Source organism: Camelus dromedarius, chromosome 7 (assembly GCF_036321535.1).
Source record: "Camelus dromedarius isolate mCamDro1 chromosome 7, mCamDro1.pat, whole genome shotgun sequence".
NCBI classification, from domain to species: Eukaryota; Metazoa; Chordata; class Mammalia; order Artiodactyla; family Camelidae; genus Camelus; species Camelus dromedarius.
In genome coordinates, this window is record NC_087442.1 from 17,431,508 (window position 1) to 17,455,632 (window position 24,125).

Consider the following 24,125-nt stretch of genomic DNA (forward strand, 5'->3'; position numbering starts at 1 on the left):
ATTCAAGCTAAATGTTCATTAAAACATTTATCTTTCTAACCTACAACAGAGCTGTCTAAGCTGTACAACGAGGGAGCAGAGAGGCTCAAAACAACAGGAAGTCTATGATTAACGGAGACACATACGCAAGTTAGATTTCCACCTGTTTGCCTGCACACTTTGAAACAGCACCCCCACCTCCTCAGCCCAACTGCCAACAGCAGACTATATAATGAACCATCTGTACCCTAACAGTTAGAGCCAACTGAGATGGGTTGATGATACCAAAGAAATCTCATTTTTTCATTCTTTTCCCCCTTGTGTGTTGTTAGGGTGAGTAACATTTTTAATTGCGTGATGAATTGAGAATGTTGGCAGGAACTTAACTTTCGTCAAGTTTGAGCTGCTCAATGTTACTTTGATAGCCTTTTCTCTACCGCTCTCCAGCAACAGAAGGAAGAGCTGACCTTATGAACCCAACCACTGGGAAGCGAAGCCTGCAGCTACGTGGCATTAAGAGAAGAGACAAAATTCTTCTGCCAGTCTCTTATGATTTGACTGAACTATTCAATTATGCCTTTTCAGAATAAGCTGAAATGCAGATCTCACTGTGGTCCTTGGACCAGCCAGATTAATAGAATGACTGAAAAAGAATGGCCATTTTTAATGGAAAATAGATGTGATTCCCCTCTCCTTTCTCCAGCTGAAATATCAAGAGCTTTCATCAGAGAAACTTTTGTTCCCGAACAAAACACTGTAACACTTTTTTTTTTTTTTTTTACAAAAACTGGTCAGTTGATAAGTCTCTCACCAAGCATATGATGTGTCAGCTCAGCTAAGTTATTTTTTAATGATTATTATGAACATGATATGTTTGCTAACTACTTTCTCCCCATAAGCAGAGATGAATCCTCCTATTTTGCTGAACACTGCTAAGTACAATAGACTATTGCTTGAAAGTTCCCTCTTTCAATTAACTTTCTGAAGGATGGGAACATTCCTAGTTAGCTTATAGTGATTCTTCAATTAGCCATCCTCACAGAATGAAATGCCTCTGTAACTTAGCTGGATTTTAAAATGTTTTTTAATTACATACAGCAGGGTTGTCCTAGGCCAGACAGCTCAAGGGCAACATTTCTATTTAATAAAGCCATGTATAACCAGCAAGAACAAAAATGTACCTAGGCATAGCCTCTGCTTTGCCTTAAACTTAAAAACTAATGGAAATCTATGAAACTGATCATGGCTGTCGGTGGTCCCATCTCCTCTGGGGCCCTTCCTAACCCCTCAGCGGTAGGCTTTCTATCCTACTGTAGACTCTGCTGTCCTCATTCCTTCTGTACGTGGGCTGGTCGGTATTTGTTGAACAATTACTATATGAAGCACTGTGCTAAGCACAGGAAATAAAACAGTATTTCCTTCATGCAGCTTAGAGTGCAGTGGCTAACTCAAAAAATGAAAATTAATCCACAATATAGTGTGGAAAGTGATCAGAAAGGGAACACTAAAGATGTGAGCACACAGCAAGGGCCACAAGCACAGGGGGAGAGAGTGTGTGTGTGCTAAGTTAGGGACACCAGGGACCGGCAGGGAATTTCATATACTAGTTGTTCACCAGAACAACTAAATTTAAGTTGGAAAGCTGGGTAAGGTTTAGCCCAATTAGGAGACATAACAGAATTGATGTGAAAATCTAAGTGACAGTCCTAGTAACAGTATTCGAGGAGAAAGACAAAGGCATAACGTTTGTGACATGTCAGGCACTTTGCTAAACATTGTTTATACCTTAACTCACCTAGCTTCCACAACAGCCTCATGGGGTAGGCACTATTACTTCTAACCCCATTTTGAGATGAGGAAACAGAGGCACAGAGCTTAGGAAGCTAGGCAACAGGGAGCTCGATTTTAAATGTGGACAGTGTGGGCCAAGAACCTTCTACTCTTCATTGACTGGCTCTACTGTCTCTCAAGAGATCACCAGCCATGAGTGGCGAGTGCGGCACAGAAAATCCTTCCACGTGGCTACTGCAGGGTGTGGAGTGCTCACTCACGATGCCTACTATCTAACCAAAAGATAGTAACCGCCATTTATCCTTGCTCACCAATAATGCGTGAATCTGAGTGAACGACAGGGTGCACTGTCCCCGCTAACTACGGGGTCTACCTTTTCATCTCTAACTGCCGAATGAAAGGCTTTACTGTGGTGCAGGATGCTGAGAGCAGGGGAGGTCGTGCGCCTGTGGGGACAGGAGCTACTACTCTCTGTCCTTTCCACTCAGCTTTTCTGACAACCTAAAACTGCTCTGAGAAATCAAGTTGATTAGTTAATAAAAATGAAATAATCAGGATTCAAGCCAAAAAAACGGGGGGAGAGAAAGAAGACTCTGTTTGCCCTTATTAAAGGAATGTCATATACGAGAAACCAGGTGGAGAAAAATTATGGAGGTAAATTTAAGCTATTCCTTAGGCCAACTCTGAATTTAAGAATAGGACGCTACGGTAGAAGATGGAGACATGGAAGATATCTCCGGCCCGAGATAATCTGCTACCCCGCTAAGTGGCAGTCCAGGTATCATCAGCCCTACACGGATGTGTGTTCAGAAACTGCCATTTCCTTCCAAGCTTTTCAGTCCACCCCATACGCCTGGGAGGTAGCTGCCTACAGAAGCCCAGGCCACCTTCCTCCTTCACTCCTTCATTTGTTCTAATTCTAACTACTCTCTGTACTCCGGTACTTCAAAACTCCGAGACACACACATATTGTGTCTACCAGAACAGTTAGCAACACTTTAATATTAAACGAAATGCCTGTAAGCTAATCTCCTTTTCCTTTTATCCTCAAACATATTTTCAGGCTTTTAGCTCTGGTAACTGTATATATGAGCTGTGGAATTATTACTGTGATCTAACTATGAGACAGCATAGCAGGACCTCTGGAAAAATTTACATGTATTTAGATGAATTATGAAGGTGAAGACAGGAATGACCAGGCAATAATCTTTCAATCTGGAAAGGCCTGGCTGGCTGCTTCATATTATTTTGATGTAGAATTATGATGCGTTTTAAAAACTAAATATTTAACTGTGTATACTAGTCAATGCAAAATACTCCAAGTGCCTGTAATGCATCAAAGACAGTGAAAGTGTTCTTATCCATCTTTCACGGAGAAAGCCCACAGTTTTAAAACCAAGAATCACTCCCTTCTCTCAACTCCGCTAGCAACTTTATGCATCCCGTCTACTTAGTTGTTACCACTGACTGCCCAATACTATTATTGATATTTATTCATAACACATTTCCTTACTTTCTTAAGGCTTTTATCTTTTATTTCCTTGTACTCATCCAACGCTTAGATGTCATGCACTTAGCAGACCCTCACAAATGTTTAACTGATCACATTTATCATAATTAGCATCCTTTTGGTCATAGAAAAAGATGTTATTGGTCTGTTTTTTAATTTAATTAAGTTTACTTAATAATTTAGTTTCTTAAGTATTTCATTCTGCAGATTACAACTCTTCAATAACCACATATGAGTATCAAATATCCTGTGTATCAAAGTTACGTTGATTAGAACAACTTCTTCCCTTTAAGTAATAATAGGGGCTGCATTTGCCCTTTTTTCCCAAATCTCAAGTACTCTTGCCATATTCCAGAAAGTATTGAAAAGAGTAATTAAAAGTAGCAGTGGCAGCCACAGAAGACTACTTTCCCCTAGACTATGACTGCATGCTCAGAGTGCCATCTTTAAGCAAGAAGACACTGACCTCATTTCTTTTTGCTCTGAGTTCCCACTTGAATGGTAGCAGGTCTATAAATCCTGTGGCCCTGGTAATAGTTTAAGCTGCTTGGCAGCAGAGGCTGGGACATGATAGAAGAAACAGATTACCAAGTCTTTAAATCTTTGTGATCTTGAAAGATTCCTGTGAATGCAGACTTCAAATTCACATGCTATAAACACGTCAGATCTTCCTCCAGAAAACACATTTTTCCAGAGAGGGTCAATTACCCACCTTGAAGTTCTCCACTCCGACTGTACAGCTCCCTTCTCTGTTCCCGCAAATAGGCGCTCATACTGATGGCATGGGAGGACGATTCGAATCTGCAACGAAATGCAGCGTGAACTGTTAGGAGTAATCAAATAGGTGATGTCCAGCTACATAGACTCCAAAAATATTCTCCTCCAGCTCCCTAGTGTTCCACAACCAAGACATTCTGGCTACTCCAGGCCAGAGCAGGCTGCCATCGACCTTGATTCATGAACAATATTCCTGTCTGAACGCTCCTCCATGGCAGTGTTTAAATCTTATGCTCTCCTCCATCTCACCCGGTACCACTCAATCTGTTGCAACTTTCTTTCACCTCCAGATCCCTTGCCAGGATCCCTACACACAGCAACAGCAAGAGCATCCTGCAGAGTCATTCTGTTTTGCTCCAGTGCTGTCCCAAAGCCATCAGTGACTGTCAGCTGCCACCACAGAAATACCAGTGCCTCACAGCAGCCCTCCTGCCAGGCAAGCTCCCCCCATGAGAGGACTGCACTAAGGGCATGGCAGAAATGCTGCTGAATAACTTCACCAAAGAAACAAGGCATCTGTGGTCTCTCCTCCAAAACAACGTACTTTCTAAACGGCTGCCAGGATTCTTCCCTGCCACCTATCACTTAAAACACTTCCAAAAATACCAAGCTACAAAATGTTTGTTCACACCTCGCCAGGCACTGTTTCAGCAGTTAGAAACATAGGGGACAGGTTCCTGATAGAGAACAGGTCTTTAAAAGCTAACACAATGACTATAAAATGGAAAAAAAGAAAAACGAAAAGCAGAACCACAGTCTGAAAAGAAACCTGAAGGTAAGGAATCAAAAAAAAAAAGGTAAAATCATGACTTTATCAAACTGTAAGTTCTCTGATGTGCTAAGAAATTCCATTTTAAACCTGAGATTTTCAGAGTCAGGATAACAGGCTGACAGGAGAAATCCTTCTAGGAATCACAGCCACCAAGAGGTAAACAGCGACACAATGAAAGAGCAACAGTGATCGTGGGATAGGTTTCTGGTCCCGACTAACGAGCCCAAACATTTTCTTAATTATGCCTTCTTTAGCCATCCTTTGACAAGGAGGATGAATACCAAGATCAATGTCAGTCCGAGGGAGACACTTGGGTTACTTGCTTCTTCCTCTGCACTCTGCCAAGAACTAAGAGGGCACTGACAGCCAGAAGGCAGGCAAAGTGTGCGGTACTTCAAAAGTGCCACCTGCCAGTCAAATGCTGAAGAGAAGCTACTGACCTCCAAAAAGCATGCTGACAGCTATTGATCAAAAATGGCAAGGGAAGAAAATACAGTCGTGAGCAAAGAATAGAGAGGCACACATTATACAGGAAGAGAGACCTTAAACACAATTAACCTTGGCTAGGGGCAATTAAAGAGAGTAATACAGTTCTTCATGGATGTGATAAAAACAGGTTACAGCTTGCCAAAATCTCAATCCTTTATGACCTGATGCATTTTTACTACTCAGGAGTTCTTTCTGTGTGTGCAACAAGTCACAGATTGGTGTAATTTTACAGTAAAAGAGGCACTAGAAATGAGCCCGTCTCACCTCCTTCTTTTATAGCCAAAGGCACTGAGGCCCATCGAGATGGGAGGCCTGCCCTGACTTACATGGCTCATTAATGGTGGAACCAAGACTAGCAACAGGCAATTGTGTAATAATAGCCTAATTCTGCGTGGGTGATGAGTTTTTATTACTATGGAATAATTATGAGCGTGTAACAATTATTTAAGTTCATTTGTTCATTTCCAATAATTTACATGTTTTCTGATACCACAATTTCAGGACTGGCCAAATGTCTGACAATGTTTATGTGGTCTAAGGTTGAACAGGGTGAGAGCTTGAGAGCATCTAATCTAAACACCCTGAAACCTACTTTCTGTAACGCATGTAGATTTAGAATGGTAAATTGAGCTAGGAGAGGAGAGGGGAGGGGAGAATGGGAGGAGGGGAAGAGATGGGAGGAGGTGGTTTGGGAGGCGGTGAGGGGAAGGAGCAGAGAGAAGAAAGAAAAGGCTTAATGGTTAGACAGCATTTGAGGCTGTCTTAGTTGTCTCCATCAACCATCTTTCCTCCTACCATCTTTCTTGCTTGTTGGCACAGCCCTGATTCTACCTGGGCATTCTGCTTTCCAGCTCCCTCTTCATAAGCAGGGTGCTTAGGATAATGGGCTTCCTCTCCGACTGGAGAGCTGCCGTTGAAGGTGAACCCTGACTGATTTAAGACAGTCACCCTGGTCTGCTCCCCTTGCAGAAGATAGTTTGGCAGTGTCTTACAAAAGTTAAACATAGTTCTACCATCTGATCCAATAATCATACTCCTAGGTATTTATTCAAATGAGCTGAACACTTACATTAACACAAAAACCTGCATATGAATGTTTACAGCTGCTTTATTCATAATTGACAGAAGCTGGAAGCAACCAAGATGTCTTTGGATAGCTGGATGGACAAACCAACTGTGGTACATCCACACAACCAGTATTAGTCAGCAACACAAACGTTGCCACAAAAAAGCCACAGAAAGACATGGATGAACCTTAAATGCATATTGCTAAGTAAGAGAAGCCAGTCTGACAAGGCTATGTACTGTATGATTCTAACTTTTAGATGTTCTGGAAGAGGCAAACTAGAGAGATAGTAAAAAAGATCAGTCCAAGGGTTCAGGGGGATGTTGGAAAATAGGGGATACTTAGGGAAGTGAAACTATTCTGTAAGATATATGACATTGTGCATCTCTCAAAACCCACCAAACTATACAACACAAAGAGAGAACCTTAATGTAAACAACAGACTGTAATAATGATGTATCAATACTGATTAATCAATTGTAACAATGTCACACTAATGCACTAATGTCCATAAGAGGAGAAACTGGGAAACAGAGACTTATGGGAAACCTCTGTATTGCCAGCTTAATTTTTCTGTAAACCTAAAATGGCTATAAAAAATGAAGTCTAATAATTTAAAAAATGTGCAGGACTAAAAATGTGCACACTGTTTTCTTGGCACAACCATTTTTACTGGAGTGGGACTGAATGCAGAGAAAAGGAAAGGGCTGGGTATGATAAATTTCCAATGGGTTAATCTATTCATTTGGGGTTCTATGTTATTTGCAGACTAAAGCATTTTAACTGATATTGTATCCAACCCCTGAATAAAACTTTAAAGAGAGAGAGAGATATCAATAAACAGAATGGATTTTATTCCAGTGTGGGCACAGTAAATCTCCTCTCCTCTTGACCACAAGATTCATGAACTGTTGAAACTTTCCTTAATGATTAAGAGCTCTATGAATCCATGAAATAAAGAAAAAAACCCAAAACAACAACAAAAAAAACCCCTCAAAAGTGAATCAATAAAAGACAGGGGACCTTCAGCTATTCAAAAAGAATGAATTCACAATACTGGGATGATACTTCTGTACTCACTGTCTAGGCTTAAATTTACAGATACAACTCTTAAACATCTGTTAACTCCTCCGAAGGACATAGGACTGCCAAGATTTAAAACCTGTTTCTATCACTTGTTAGCCATGTGAACTTACCTAAATTCCTTAACCTCTCTGTGCCTGAATTTTTTTTAATGTGTAAAAACAGGATTAAAAATAGAACTCACACCCGTAAGATTGTTACAACGAATGAGTAAACAAGATAATGCATGAAAAAGACTTAATAATGCCTTGGCTAGCATGCAGTAAGGACTCAGTAAGAGGTAACCACTACTACAGCTGCCAAAATTTGATATCATCTGAATTAAATGATGTTTAACTGAGATTATTTTGAGAAATTCATCTACCGCAGTGCCTGGTACATAGTTAGCACTCAAGCAATGGTAGTTGTTATCACTGTTATTCTTAATGCCAATAACAATATCAACTGTTAGCTGTTGCCAAGTGACATACAAACACTTAGGATACATAGCCAAGTGAGGTCAGCTAAGACAGTAATTAGAAAAAAAGAATTTCCAGATTGTTCCTTTATTAAATCAAATAAAACCCAATACTGTGTAGCTAGGGAGATTTGCATAACTTTATTAACAAAGACTGTTTCTTGGTGCTTGGGGCCTTTTCAAAGGCTGAAATATTGCATTTCCTTTCATTTCATATAAAATTCCCCAGAAACAAGAGAATTTCATTTCATATAAAACTCCGCAGAAATAAATTCCAGAAATTTTTATTAACGGTTCTAGGTAGTCCACTAACTGTATTCCAAAATACCCACTTCCCTTACAGAAAACGGAAGTACAGAGAATTGAATATATATTCACTTCCCATAGATTATTTCAAATCAACTTTAACTGGGTGAAATAACGGCTGTCAATAAAGTAGAAAACTATTCTACTTAGATGTAACACATCTTGACACCTCTCTTACCAACAGGGAGATACTTACTTGAAAAGAGAATTTTTGGGCCTTTGAGGTTTCTTCTTGGCAAAAAAGGCTGCAAACTCTCGTCCAGTGCTGGCGTAACTCAGTTGAGCTGACGGTTCAGAGGCCGTACGAGTATTTTTCATATCCAAGTACTCGGTCAACAGCATCTGTACAATCAGATGAACAGCTTAATATACACATTTATTATATGCAATTAAGAAAAAGTAATTTCAAAACCACAAAGACCTAATTCTAAAACCTCCTTGACATTCAGAAGTATATTAACCCAGCTATTCCTATTTCTAGTTGTAGGTCTAAGGAAAAATTCATTACAGCCAGAAAATCATCGATTTGCTGCCTACTCCTAAAAACTGGGAACAGGGCACTGTGGGCATTTGCACAAGGAGGTAAAGGGAAAGTTTTTATTAAGGGTCTACTATGTGTCAGGCACTGTGCTGAGTTAATCAATGTACTCCTTTAGTCATAACTGAATCCTCATTATTCCAAATTATAGCAGCATGAGCAACAATGCCTTAGTATTTACTGAAGGCTTAATATACTAAAGGGCTAATCCATTTAGATGTGTTACCTAGAGCAAAGTTTTCTCAGGTAAGTAAATTCCCAGATTACAGATAAGGAAATGAGGCTCAGGAGTTGCAAAGGGAGCCCTAGTGGACTGATTATCAGAACAGCAGGCCAGCACTTTAACAAACCCACCAACCAGAGAAGCACAGGCCACAGCCAACTACATAGTCCTGACCTGCAAATAATTTCCAGGGCCACTACTCAGCTTTAGAGCTTCAAAGTGACAAAAGCAACAGCTTCTTTGATCACTACTGCCAGCAGGTCCTGCTTATAAAAATCAATCCACTTTAGAGCCTCAGGGGTTGGGGCCGGGGCTAGAATCAACTGTTCTACTATTTCTCAGACAAGTGTTGCAAAGGTTCCCACTGCTGTGAAAGAAAAGAGTGGATCTGGAACAGAAATCACCGTGGTTCCTAAGAAATCTAATCCAGGACTGAAGTATATCAACTCATTTCTAGAATCACTTAGCACATTTAAAATTCTAAGATAACGAAGTGGTAGATAGAGTACATGTAGGCAAGCTATCCTACTCATGACTGAAGTAAAAGCTTTGCACAGACTCACAGTCCCCTTTAACTACTATTTCTGCATATATATATATAATCGTTCATTCAGTAAAGGACTGAGGATCATATTAAGCATTATCAAAAAACATTTGTAAAGCATTTGTGAATACAACATTGATCCAAGCGTTAAAGCCAATTATGTCTCTATTATGAGCACATACACACTACTGAGTACTTGTCAAATATTAGACATTTTAAAAACAGGATTTCACTCGATGTTCAAATCTATGAAGTTAAGTGCTACTTTCTGTAATTTAGAGATGAAGAAACTGAGAATTCACGAGATTAAGAAACTAGCCTATATGCATATGCAGGGGCAGAAGTTAATGAGAAATCTCTGTACCCTCCCCTCAATTTTGCTGTGAACCTTAAAGTACTCCTTTAAAAGTTGAAAGAAAGAGGAAGGAGGGAAGGAAGCGGGGGGGGGGGGGGGGGGGAGGAAGGCAAGAGGAGGGGAGGGAGGTAACTAGCCTAAGGTCTTATAATTACAGAGTAATAGGCCAGGAGTTCAACCCAGGTTTAACTGATGCCGAAGTCTGTTCTCTTTCCCATGACACTCTACTCTCCCTAGAAGTATAAAAACTATCAATGAGAATGATTACGGGTGGCAGTAAATGGACTTTATTTATTTCATTTTCTGTTCTTTTCAATAAAGATTTCACTGGGAAAGCATAAAGCATGTTAAGAGATTGGTCTTTTTTTTATTTATTTATGCAGCCATTGGAGTATTATTCCTCATGCTGATGAAGTCATACAGTGAGACAAATACTATCTCTGCTAACGCATCCCCCAAACTGCACAAGAGTCAGGAGGATACTGAATTGGGTTTCCACTTTAGTCACAACTCCAGTGAGGGACTCAATTATTTTGTACATTTGGCACTAACGCTAACAAAGTTGGCAGGAATCTGTGATCAAAAGAAGGCCAGGGAGGAAAATAAAAGGCCAGTAAATCAGAAAAGAATTTAAAATTTACATAACATAGAAAGATGTCTACAAATGCCCCGGTTTCACTCAAGTGTTGGTTATTACACCATTATGACAGAAGTAGGTTTCTACCAAAGCATGAAGATGCGCTAAAGCAAGTAATCCTTTGGGGATAATTATTATCCTGGAATTTAATGACTGTCCTCATACAATAAAACATTGACCGACCAAGGCCTAACTAACCAGCGTCCTTTAAACCCAGCTGTCTTCAGAGCACTGTTCTTCCCCTCCTTCCCCCACAATCAAGTCCCCTTAATTATTAGCTCTCAGGATTACTAGTCTATCTTTATCCACCAGCTTCTTCCTTTCTATCTACATGTATGTACCTTCTCAACAAAAATCTTGCTTTGAGCCTTATATTCTACCATCTTATTTCCGTTTTATCTTTAGATTCTAAACTTCAAAAAGCAGCCTTCACGTATGTCATTTCCCTTGCCGTGACATAGCTTATTCCTCATTTCTCTCCCAAGTTCCAGTCCCACATCTGTGACTGCATGCTTGACCTATTCACATATTTCACTGATAAAATCAACCCTAAATTCTGAAACCTAAATCATCTTCCCATAAAATCAATAATCCCTTCAGTCAACTTTCTGGGTTTTTTAGTAGTTTCTTATTCTCACTGATATCCAGGTTTAAAACGTCAAAACCGTCTTTAATACATTTCTTCATCCTTTGTATCCACAAAAGAGTTAGTGCCCAAATTCATGAATCATCCCCTTCTCAACTCTCTATTAGGTGACCCCTTCTGGTCCATTTTGACAGCCACCACCTCATGCAGTTTTTCTCATTTAGTTTTCTGCCTCTCATCTTTTATACTTCCTGTCCTTCTGGAGGAACTGCTCCTTCTGTAGAAACACCATCAACAGAGTGATATTCCTAAAAACACAGGTGCTGCTGTCATAAGGCTCCTCATATCACCTATAACTACCTGACCCCAGTATACATTTCCAATCACGCCTTATTCTCCCTAACATGAAACCAACACTCCAGTCAAGATCACCTACCTAACCTACCTCTGAATATGCCTGGGCCCTCTCATTTTGGAATGCCTACCCTAGATTACCCTCTCTCTTAATTCCGAACAAACCCTTCAGAGTTCCAGTGTTTCCTCTTCAATGACCTCTTTCCCAGGCCACTCTAGGTCACCCGAACCCTTTTCTGAGCTCCCAAAGTACTCATTTTACACATCACTCAATAAAATATTCATCCAAAATTGCCTGATACAATTAGCTATTATTTAATGAAAAGACACCTGACCATTTACAAACATGAGGGATTTTTCTATTCCTTAAATCACGGTATTTCTTCATTTCTACCACGGAGCCATGTAACATACAGGTGAATCAAAAAATACAGCGAACTGCTGACTTCTTAAAAAGCATGTGATAAGAAGCCTTGATGCATATGTTGTTATATGTAAATCAGAGCGTCTCCAAAATACAGCCCTCAGTGCAAACATCTATACTATGAGTAAAACAAAAAGGATAGGTGTGATTTTAATCATGGGCTTTGTGATGTTTGTTTCTTTCACTGTGTTTGCCTCTTTTTCCTAATAATGTTCATCATCAGCTGAAAAAATAATGCTTTAAAACAGCTAAAGTTTTATGTTGACAGCCAAATTGGCAAAAGTACAATTTTTTTTACTATCTCAAAGAACAAATAAGCCCCTACTTCTAAGATGTCTGAAATGTGTTTGAATTGAGCTTAATCTTTGACTACAAAGTCTTGACATCAGATGCTTGGTATTAAAACATAACCATATCATTTCTCAGTGAGTCTACATCATTGTGGATAATGTACCACATTTTCCAAATTGTTCATAACTATCCTAACCACTCATGGACGAGTTCAGATTTCCATTTTTATGAAACGAAATACACTATACAGTTTGTCTTTCACCTGGGGTAAATCTCCCAAGACTGGAATTCTGGGGCAAAGGGCATTACATCTAATATTAAATACATCCTGCCCACAGAAAATCTTCAGAAGATAATCCCATGCATGTTCTTACTGACTCTAAATTCCTTCATATCTCAGATGTTCTTTTCTTTTCTTTTTTTTTTTTAAGTACCTGGAATTGCTGTTTCTGATTGATCAAGAGTTCAAAAAATTAAAGGTCATAATTTATTTGTGTTTTAACTTAAAAGGTATTCATTGTGGTAGAGTGCATGCCTAGCACATATGGAGTCCTGGGTTCAATTCCCAGTACCTTCACTAAAAATAAAAAATGAATAAACCTAATTGCCTCCCCCTACCCAAAAAACAAATTAAAAAAGAAAAAAAGGCATTCATTTATAAAACCAAAGACAAGAAACATGAAAACATAGCTGAAAAGCACCTGAAAATCTACATATCCCAGTGATATCCTGATTCACTGTATTTTTGAGTATCTACTATGTTAGATGATTCTGTGGTAGAAGCAAAGAAATGTAATACTTTAAAAAGAGCACATATAATGGGGTGGTCAGGTATCTCTTCTGCTATAATATTGATTAGCAGTTGCTAAGATGCTAGTCAGAAATCTCATGATATAAAAAGCAGAGCCAAGATTTTGAGATTCATAACTTGCTATAACATGGGTAACATCATTCTGAATGAATCCCTCATTTACCATTTAAGCCTCCTTATTTAACATATTGTCTGTGGTTACTTGTGGTTATTATACATGTAGAATTTTCTAAAAATAAATATGGGATTTACAGGCTGAGAATTAACACACCTCCTGTCTTCAGCTTCTCCATTTATCCAACTAGTTGCTCCCTGAAACACCCAGATCCTTGTAGACACTTAATGTGCTGGGTCCTTTTTAGTATCTTCCCAGCTTACAAAATCCTTGCCTCATCTAAGGACTGTTTCCCAACCAAACAGTGGATTCTGGTAAACGTGACCATACTAGGATCCCAGCCTTTCAGTCAGAGCCTACGTCACCAAGGAAACACCCAACTCCCAATTAGCCAGTCAGATTCTTTTCCCCAGGAATGTGTTAGTGGGATACAGTCTGTGCTGGCCGATGTAAGTGAGAAGATGTAAGAGCTTGGGGGCAACCCCCTTTTACCATGCGGCTGAAAAAAATCTAAAAAAACCAATCTGTACAGAGAGAATAAAGAATTAACCAGATGACCAGAGAAGAACAGGAGACACACAGAAGAGAGATTCAAAGGTTGCAATCAAAGTTTTCCATAGTGCAAAGGTCTCAAATCCAGTTACTGATAAGGCCTTAGATTTTCTACCCCTGGGTTCTATAAATATTTCCTTATAGCCCTTAATACATTTTCCTTATTTTTCCCTTATGATAACGTGAATGAGTCTTCACTAAGATATCTATGCATACAAGGCGGGAGGGGGATGGTAAGGGAGTTGGAGATTTTAGATACTGACAGGTATATACAGAATAGATGAACAAGTTTATACTATATAGCACACAGAAATACATTCAAGATCTTGTAGTAGCTCACAGTGAAAAAGTATATGAAAATGAATATATGTATATTCATGTATGACTGAAAAATTGTGCTGTACACCAGAAATTGACACAACATTGAAAACTGAGTATAACTCAATTTTAAAAAAGGTATCTATGAATAAACGAGTATATACTAACCTGCATCTAGTAATGACGTTTATATCGCAAGTACTATTTTTGTGGAACACTGGTATTTCATAACAGGAGCAGTGGTTTGCACAGATTTCAGTCTACACAACTGGAAAACTAGTTCTCCTGACTAGTAACGACTATTCAATGATATACAGAAAAGCCATACCAAATTTGTGCCCCTAACCCTCACCCCCATGAATCAGAGAATTAGGCTGCTTCATAGCAGGAGCAATACTACCATGAAAAAAATCACCTTGAGCTCCCAATATGAACTAAGGCTCAACTTGTGCAGTATCTTGAATGTGCCTACAGTAAATACTGTCATCTTCAATAATTTGCTCTTTTAAAATGCAGATGCCCAGGAGTTTGCATTCTGGGAACAGCAAAGTTGCTTCCATTGGACTAATCCTAAATACTGATAATAATTATAAAAGCTGAAAGAAGTATAAAAAGTAGTAAGTCTTTTAAAATTTTTTCTTTAAAATAAGGCCCTGGAGAGGAACCAAACTGGCAGAAACTGGTGGCTACGATCCCTGAAAGACGAAAGGAAGCACACTAGGTAAATTCCTCTGCCTTTTTCCACGAGAGCCCCTTCCAGTTCCCATGGAGAAGGAAAGTACCCAATACAGTCTTACGGGATTGAAGGAGACAAGGCCGAGGTCAAAGGGCACCAAGAGGTCCAAAATTTGAGAAAAGAAATTCTCAAAGGCAGAGGAGGAGCATATCAAGGTAATACAACCCTCAAACTATCTCCTTGATTCCAGAAAATATTAAACAGGACCACCATTTAAAATTACCAAAAACTATCAGATTTCCCCCACAAGGCTGCTAATGGATGAAATATCAATGACAGACAAAAAAACAGGAAAAGTTATTTTTTGAATATAGTAGTCTCATTTTCCCATTGTATAAGGACTAAAAAATTCTGCAGTAAGAAAACCAAAAGAAAAATTAACAGTCATCCAAACACGGAATGGCTGTCTGCTTAATTATACTCACAATCAATGGCAATTGCATCATTAAAAGCACTATTAGTACGGTCTTGTGAATAACCCCTTAGTGTTCAAAGTAAAACATACTCAAAAATTCCAGGAGTACACATGTATTTCCTGGTTGGTCCTGTATCAAATCCCTGATCGGCAAATTCTCAAAGAGCTCACGCTTAGCTCCCCCCATTACCCCAAGAGAAGAACTTCTTAACAAAGAAAACCCAGATTTACATAACTTTCAAAAGAAAGTTTTCATTTATTTTAAACATGTATTTACTTAATACATAAAATATGAATGGTATAGTCCGAGATATAAAAACAAGACTCAAAAAAAAAAAAATCCTCCCCTAATATCCAGTGAATTTTACATATATAAATAAAAAATTTAAGTGAGTTAAGAGCCAAATCAGTCAATCAGTCCTTCCCTCAATGTGCTTATCTAGTAAGAGAGACACACATGAATGACTATAATACAAGGGAGAAAGCGGGAAGCATCAGGTCAAAGAAACTGCTGTGAGCATTTACGAGAAGGCCAAAACTGCTCCCAGTTTGGACGATGAAAACCAGTTTCAGGATCATGGCGCTATAGGACATAAATAGATTCTTAAAATGTGCAAAAGGCAAAAAAAAAAAAAAAAAAACCAGAATAAAGAAATGATGCTGAGGAAATTTCAAGTATCCTTATAACAGCAAATAGTTCGAGTAACATAAAAATGAAATCTGAGAAGAAAGCTTGGAAAGGTGGGAAATGGAAAGCTTCTCAGGGCCTTTTAACACCAGGCTCAGGTACTGAAGTCAAATTCAAAATAAGGGGGCAGTAAAAAGCTTTGACTAGGGAAATAAAATGTTTATTAATATACTTTAGGTAAATTAATGTACCAGCATATACGAGAAAGGAAGGCAATGAGATTGGGGGCAAAATGAATGATTAAGGAAATGTGATAAAGAGAGGGGACAAAAATGAAAAGCCTACCAAGATCATTCAGGATAAAAAAGAGATGTGAAACTAAAGTAGTGATTGTAACGAGATCATACAATTAGTATACAGTAAAGTGTAATAAGACTATACAATTAGTGAACAGTAAAGTATAAAGTAATGAGATTGTACAATTAATTAGACACATTTGTGAGTCAACGCAGAGAAAACACTTAACAAAATTTAACCAGTTATTCTATGAAGGAAAGAAGAGGAGAAATTTTAAAATGGGTAAAAGTTTGCATATGTGAAGGACTAAAAAATTGTGATTCCATGAACACTGATTAGGAAGGCAAGAAAACGGGTTGGATGGGGACAATAAATTTAGTTTGGAATACAATCCCTTGTGAAGCTTATGAATATTCATATTCATGTGTACCCTCAAACACATAATGTGAAAGGGTAAATAATGTTGATTTCTCTGATTTATACATTAATTAAATTTCATTAGGATTGTTAAGTGTACGTCTCTAAGCTCTCTGAAGGATACCGTGAAGGACATGTATCTGAATATTCGTAATCTGGTTTTATCCTATAATATTTTTAAAACAGCTTTGTTGATGCATAATTTACATACCATAAAATTCACCTATTGTAACATACAGTTCAACCATTTTTAAGTAAATGTACACAGTTGTGCAACTATCACTACAATCATTTTAGAACACTCCTAACACCAACAAAGTTTCCTTATGATGTAGCTGAAAGTTTTTCACAGAGCCTTTTATCAGACTGAGAAAGTTTCCTTCTAGTTCTAGTGTGCTGAAGATTTTTGCTTTGGTTTTATTTTTTTTTAATCATCAAAATGGGTGTCAAGAGCTTTCCCACGTCTATTGAGATGATTATGTAGGTTTGTCCTTTATTTTATGAATATTATACATTCATTAATTTTCTTTGATAAATGCCACTTAATTGTGGTATATAACACAGTTTATATTGATGAATTCAATTTGCTAATATTTTGTTTAAGATTTTTGCATCTATGTTCATGAAGGATATTGCTGTACAGTTTTCCTGTGCTATCTTGTTTTTTGATCTGGGCAATAATGGCCTCAAAGGATGTGCTGGATAGTGATTCCTCATCTCTTTTTCCTGAAAGCGTACGCTTATATTTGTTATAGGACAATTCAGATTTTCTGTGTCTTCTTGAACCAGTTTTGGTATTTTGTGTCTCTCTAGGAATTTGTCCATTTCATCGAAGCTGTCTAACTGGTTGGCATAAAGTAGTTCATAATAATTCATTATAATCTTTTTAACTTCTATAGGGTCCACAGTGATGCCTCTTCTTTCATTCCTGATTTTCTCTTTTTTTTGGGGGGGGGTTCCTCTATCAGTCTAGCTATTTATCAATTTTTGATCTTTTCAAAGAACCAACTTTCAGTTTCATTACTTTTTTGTATTGTTCCTCTGATTTTTATTTCATTGGTTTTTCACATTAATCTTTATCATTTCTTCCATCTGTCTGCTTTGAGTTTGATTTTTTTTCCTTTTTCTAGCTTAAGGTGGAAACTTAGATTGCTGATCTTAGGTCTCTCTTATTATACCCATGATGTATTTAGAAGTTTGTTGTTTTATTTCCAACTATTTCAGAAGTTTCAATATTCCCCTTGTTTTTATTTAATTCTGTTATGGATGGGGAACATACTTTGTGTGATTCCAATCCTTTTAAATGTATTGAGCTTTACTCCACAGTCTAGTGTATGATCTATCATGAAGAATACTCTATGTGAACATGAAATAATCTGTATTCTGATGAAGTGGGTGGGGTGTACCAATATGTCACTTTAAGTCAAGGTGCTTGACAGTGTTGTTCAAATATTATGTGTTTTCTGTCCAGTTGTTCTATGAAAGAGAGTACTGAAATCTCCAACTATAATTGTTGAATTTTCTACTTATTTCAATTGTCAGTTTTTCCTCCATGCATTTTTGATCCCAGTGTTTTCATGATTTGTCATTTACAGCTCACTCATAAAAAACAGAAGACAAGAGACCACGCTAGGGGAAGACACAGAAGTGGTCTCAATGCCCAAAGGCACATTCCTAACTGTAGCTTCATTATAATAGTCTCTGCCCATTTCACCAAAAACATATTTTAAGGTTCTTCTACATAATTACATCACTCTCTCCTGTTCTCTCATCAGTGATGACTACCAAGCTCCATGGTTTTCTTACACCGTTACAAAAACGTCAGCTACTGGTATCACAGTTTTACTCTGTTCTAAGACTCATATGTTTCATCCTAATATATTAATGACTCCTTTTATCATTAACAGTCTTTCTCAGTCTCCTCAATTCCAATGACCTCTACTCTATTACTCTTTGACATTCTTTCTCCTTTGGAAATACTCTATATCCAAGGTCTCCAACTCTGAATTCTCCTCTCTGACCACAATGTTTTATCTCCTCCAAAAAAATACATACACCTCTTGTTTCTCTGTTGGTGCTAAAATTCTAGAAAGACTAGTCTACGGATAGGAATCACTTGGAGAAGTACTTTAAAACAAAGATTAATGTGCCCCACTTTAGAACTGCCAAATGAGAGAGCAACATAGAAATGTAGACAGTCTGAGTTTGCAGTTCCATCACATATTAGCCATGTGACCTCAGCACATTACTTAATCTTGCTAAACCATATTTCTCTCATCTGTGAAATAAGGAAAATAGAATCTACTTCATAGAATTAATATAAAAATTAAAATAAATATCATATATAAATGCTTGAAAATAAAATACAATAAAATGCTTGGCTCATAACAGACTACTATCATCCCTGGGCATGAGGCTCAGCAATCTGTTGGATTTTTTTAATGCATCACAGGAACCAAATAACTAAGGTATTACCTCTCTGTGCCTGAGAACCTTGACTTCCTCATCATCGATAAGACAGGAGTAATAATATTACCTATCATCAGGATTAAATGAGTTAATGCTGTAAATCACTTAGAATATTACCTGGAGCATAGCAAGCACTTTATAATTCTTATTAAATAGATAAATAAAATTCTCTGTGTATCCTCACCATCTTCTCACTGCTGTCATCTTCTCCTCCTTCTTCCCTCCCCCTCTTCTCTCTGCAGTAAAGACCTCAATTACTAAATGCAGGCTTCTGCTAATATTCATTCTCCAAACTTTTGGAATGCTTCCTTCCATTTCAGTGAGTCTGATGACCACATTTTTCTTCTTAATTATCTGAATGTTCAATATTCTTACTCTTGCTTTTGTTTGCTTCCATTTTAGTTTCACCTACATTTCAGGTGATTCCCAGATCTCCCTCCACCATCATAATTTCTCTCAAGCTCCAGAGATGCACTGTCATTTGCCTGCGACAGTTACTTATCCCAGTAAGGAACTGAAAATAGACATCAAGAGTAGTGAGGCATGGGGTCAACAAACAGCCTGACCAAGCGAACTCTTTATTATCACCTCTCTTCCAAAGGAGGGACGAGGAGGGGGGGTATTGCTCAGTGGCAGAGTGTATGCTTAGCATGCGTGAGGTCCTAGGTTTAATCCCCAGTACTTCCATTGAAAAAAGAAAACAAACAAATTAAAAGGAGGGAGGAAGGGAAAGAAGGAAGAAGGAAAAGTCCCCTTAATTTCTCTCTGTTAATACCACTGGTTTGGTTTTCTGACCTCCCAAGATTAAAATCTGTAGTTCGTTCTGATTCTTTTCAGTCTTGTTCTCCAAATCAACTGTGAAATTCTATAGTATACTGCGCATCTCATGTCCATTTCCTCTTCTATTTTCATTCCTACTCTTATCCATTTAAATCTGATCCTCATAGTCCATTGCACAACTTAGTACAACAGTCTCCCAAATGGTCATCTGCCTTACACCTCTTGTGACCATCCTTCCCACAACCCGCTAAGCTCACTAATGCAGAGTTCAAGGTCATCACTCTTCTGCTCAAATCCTTCAATGCCTTCCTCCTTGCCAGCAAAACAAACCTCCATCTCCTCACTGTTATTCAGCACCTTCCACAACCCCTCCTAGAGCCTTATTTCCTATTAAGTTGTTTTTACATAATTACCATCTGGTTAAATAATTTCCTGTTCCAAAAATAGGTTCCCAGGGTTTTTGTCATGTTTGAGTTTATCCTTTTTTCTCCCTGCTTGTAACTACCTCTACCATTTATCAAGTATGGAAGACTAAGATCAAAAAAGTGACTTTAGTATAACTTGACTGATTTTAACAAATTACAAGTGCTCCATTCAGATGTTACTAACCAGAGCCCACATGACCAGGGAAGATGCCAACCTCAAGCTTGAGGAAGCAGAGGTTGGTGTTATACCTTTGAAGTTTTATCTTCTCATGGAGGTGTTACCTCTAAATTCTTTTGAAAGTTCTTTTTTCGGTGGTCTTTTCTGTCACTTACCTTTAGTCTTATGATAACAACTAGCTGCCTCTGTCTTCACAATAGATACACATGTGTAACATGTGCTGGTGGGTAGAAGAGACCCTCCTTACCCTCTTTACTACCTGAAGGTCAATATCCCATCAGAAGGCTAACACACAAATTGAGACCTTCAGACAGTCACTGAGCTATCTCCAAAAGATGCTGGTTTCTGGTTTTCACATCTTTACCATACTCATTTTAGATTAACACCAGACATTAATAATTCATATCTCACAGGGGGAAAAAAGCATTTATGTGAGAATTGTAAAAAAATAAAAATAAAAATAAAAGTGCTTCTGATTAATCTAGTTGATATTTCACCATTATGTGTGTGTACATATATACATATATTTGCTCTTATTTATATATATATATATATATATAGTACATCTACAGTATATCTACAGTATATTTATATATACACATATACTGAGAAATAAACATGAATGAGCACATTGTGTCAACAGCCATGAGCCCTACCCTTCTGGGAGGTTACCATCTATTTTCACTGATAACTATGGTACCTCACTCTCACTGAAACCCACATAGCAGTTTGTATCTCTCAAAGATTTTATCTTGTAGTTATTTGCCTTCTCTCCTGCCTCTTAATTCAAGCCATGCCTTTTCTTTGTATCTCTGTTAACAGTGTCTTGAACAGAGTAGATGCTCCCTAGTAGGTGACCTAAATTGAAAGATGCTCCAAAGGGCAGCTACTTATTGATGTTTTACATTCACAGATGAGCTCCTAGGAGTAGGACTGTAACACCCATGGTGAAACTTCAGGCTTCTTGAGGTACATTAATTTACTCACATCACAGGAATACCATTTATTAAATTTCTGCTCCAATGAGATAAGTGCTACCCTAATGACCTGAAAGAGTTAATGCATCTTGGAAAAGACCCAAATTGCTCTCTGGAGACAGTTTATTCAATTAAGTGGCTACGATCTAGAATTTTCAATTAGCAGTTCAGTTACTAAGGACTCCTTCATATTGGTTATCTGTAATCTGTGAACATTGACACATCTTTTTAAGAAAAAAAAAAAACGTTTGCTTATAGTTCATTCAAAATGGAATATTTAGGAAAAACAAGTGCAGATTCAGATTCGATTAACATTTATTTTACACCTACTGAATGCCCGGAACTGTGTTAAGTACACTCCCATTAGGATTTAAGGGGAATATTCTTAAGACTGGAAGATAACGAGGTTTGGAGATACTGAGAATACAAAGCACCAGGCTGAAGAGACAGTAAAGTGGCTCCCTTCGTTAAGGAGTCCACAGAGAAGACTGCAACTGAATTCATCTAAGGCTCTTCAGAATCTGCTTTCCGTCTATCTAATCACATCTTACACCCTTCTGTAAAAATCGTGTAAACAGTAAATTCAGTAAGGTACTCACTGTAGGAATACATGCATATTAAACCTATGCAGAGTTATCTTCCCACATGCCTAAAGTCTAGCCTTCCTTAAAGGGCCAGCTCCTTGCACATACACAAAACCTTCTCTGACCACCAATCTATCTTAAGTCAGCTTCTTTAAATTCCTACAGGATCCACAACTGATTACCTAGATTTGGCAATTAATCATATTCTGCTATATATTTAACTTCTCCTGTTCTTATCTCTTAAATTCCCAACACGACTTGATGAGAAGGCACTTTGTCTAATACTTGCCTACATTACCACAAATTCATGCCATGCCACACTGGAATACCTTAACTAAAATCCTTTAACACTGAAGGAGCACTTTAGTACCACTCATTTCTATACTTAATCAACTCCTGCATTTACAAGAAACTGACTTATTTATAATAACTTCATGTAATATAATCTATAAAAATATCAAAGTACTATGTTGCACACCTGAAACTAATACTGTAAGTCAACGACACTTCAAAAAAAAAAAAATGCAATGCAACAGGATGATTCACCTGACTCTTTACAACCTGAGAGTGAATGTTTGCAAACATGACTTCAGAACATGAGTGTAGGGGAAACGGAGCCTAGCCATCCTAGTTATGAAAATTGCTACAGCTCTACCTAATTTATCCTTGGTCCTGTTACCACTCGGTAACAAACTCATACCATAAAGCAAGTCACAGGAAAGAAAAACACGGCATGCTATTTAAATACCAACCATGTTCACTCAGAAGCAAAACAGTACAATTCATGTACCTCATGTTCTCTGCTAATTGTTGAAGACACTCTGCTCTGGAGAAGACAGCCACAATAGCCAGGCCCTAGTCTTCTGTAAATGCCAGCTCTTAATAACTCCCAAAAAGGTCTTAATTGCATTTACCAGGAGCTCATGAACTTTAAAAGTTGTTAATCAGATTTCCATGTAAATGGAAGGACGACTAAAGGTTAAGTACAGGTTTCCTGAAACTTCACAAGTTGAGAATATATTGCCCTTCACAGGGGGGGTGGAAAAAGAACTATCAGCCCTGACAGGAACTAAACATCTTAATTAAACATGCAGAAGTACATGCCTATTTTTATGTGAAGTTCTATTTTCAAATGTCAAAGTTAATCATGCACTTGACTAAAAATGCACAATATTCACTCTGCCAGAGAAGAAATGCCTTGGTATTCTTTTCTGAGACAACATCTGTAGGTCTCCAAAAATTCCTCTGGTGTCCCCTCAAACCTGGTCCCTGCCTCCGCTGCACAAAAACCTGAGAATCAAGGTGTAATGCCTTCTAAAGGGAGGTCTTAATTGCTCTCCATCTGACGAGTAATCTCAAGCCACCCGTTTTCAATCAAGCCTGCTTCATATTTATGTGGCTCAGGAGAAACGCAAGGTGCTTCCTCCATAAATTTGCTGCACCTGTGTCCCTGGAGTGACATGTTGACAAATGAACATGACATTGCCTCAAACTCCAAAAAGGATTTATGATTCTTGGTAAGAATATATTTGATCAATTATAGTGTCATCAGAGTTGAAAGCAAAACCATGTCTTTGGAGTGCACTTCAGAAAATTTGTGAGGGCTTGTATTGCACAAAGGGATAAATGACAGGTCCTAGGCCCCAGAGTCAGGTCCTTATTCCAGCTTTAATCCTCAATCTCAGATTCTCCAGATTACGAGGAGCTGGTACCACATCCACCAAGGACCATCATGACTAAGGTAAATAGCCACGTAGTGCACTAGACAAAACAGCTGCAGAATGCAAACCTGTAAATTATTTGTATTGTAACACCTGGCCAGTCAAAATAATTATTCTTTAGGTACACATTTAGGGAAGGAAAAAAATCCCTTCTGCAATTCTGTTTTCCCACTTTTGTCTCTGATTAAGCTTCTGATTCTCCCTTCTGAACTTCTGAGAAAAGTTCAGTGTCTGCTCCATGCAAAGTACCTGTAACACACTTTAAAAGAAAAGCAGGGGGTCTTAGTGTTACTACCAGAACTACAGTTATCACTGCTGTTAGAATTACTTCCAGTAATCGTTCCTATCAGGATTCAATTTCTTTGAAGAACAAACCAGAGCTCGTGAGTTTTCAAATCCCTAAGTGAAAATGTAATACAATATACTGATTAGCCAATTTAAGGTGGAAAAAAAAAAGAGGAAGCAGGGAAGAATTTGTAAAGGGCTAGTTTTGGGAAATGCCTCTGTTAAATTATGAGGT

The 24,125-nt window shown here is 38.1% G+C and overlaps 1 protein-coding gene across 5 annotated transcripts in view; it reads right to left on the bottom strand.

The window, feature by feature from the left end:
* EXOC4 (exocyst complex component 4) overlaps positions 1-24,125 on the bottom strand; it is a 702,098-nt gene that overhangs the window by 503,193 nt on the left and 174,780 nt on the right. For all 5 annotated transcript variants that reach the window (XR_836802.3, XM_064487345.1, XM_010975676.3 and 2 more), the window contains 2 exons: positions 8,427-8,572; positions 3,993-4,081 (listed from right to left, as the gene is read on the bottom strand). Coding sequence is in view for 4 of the 5 variants with exons in the window: in XM_064487345.1 (XP_064343415.1) it covers positions 3,993-4,081; positions 8,427-8,572 (235 nt within the window). In the remaining variant the exon portion in view is untranslated. The remainder of the gene's footprint in view (positions 1-3,992; positions 4,082-8,426; positions 8,573-24,125) is intronic.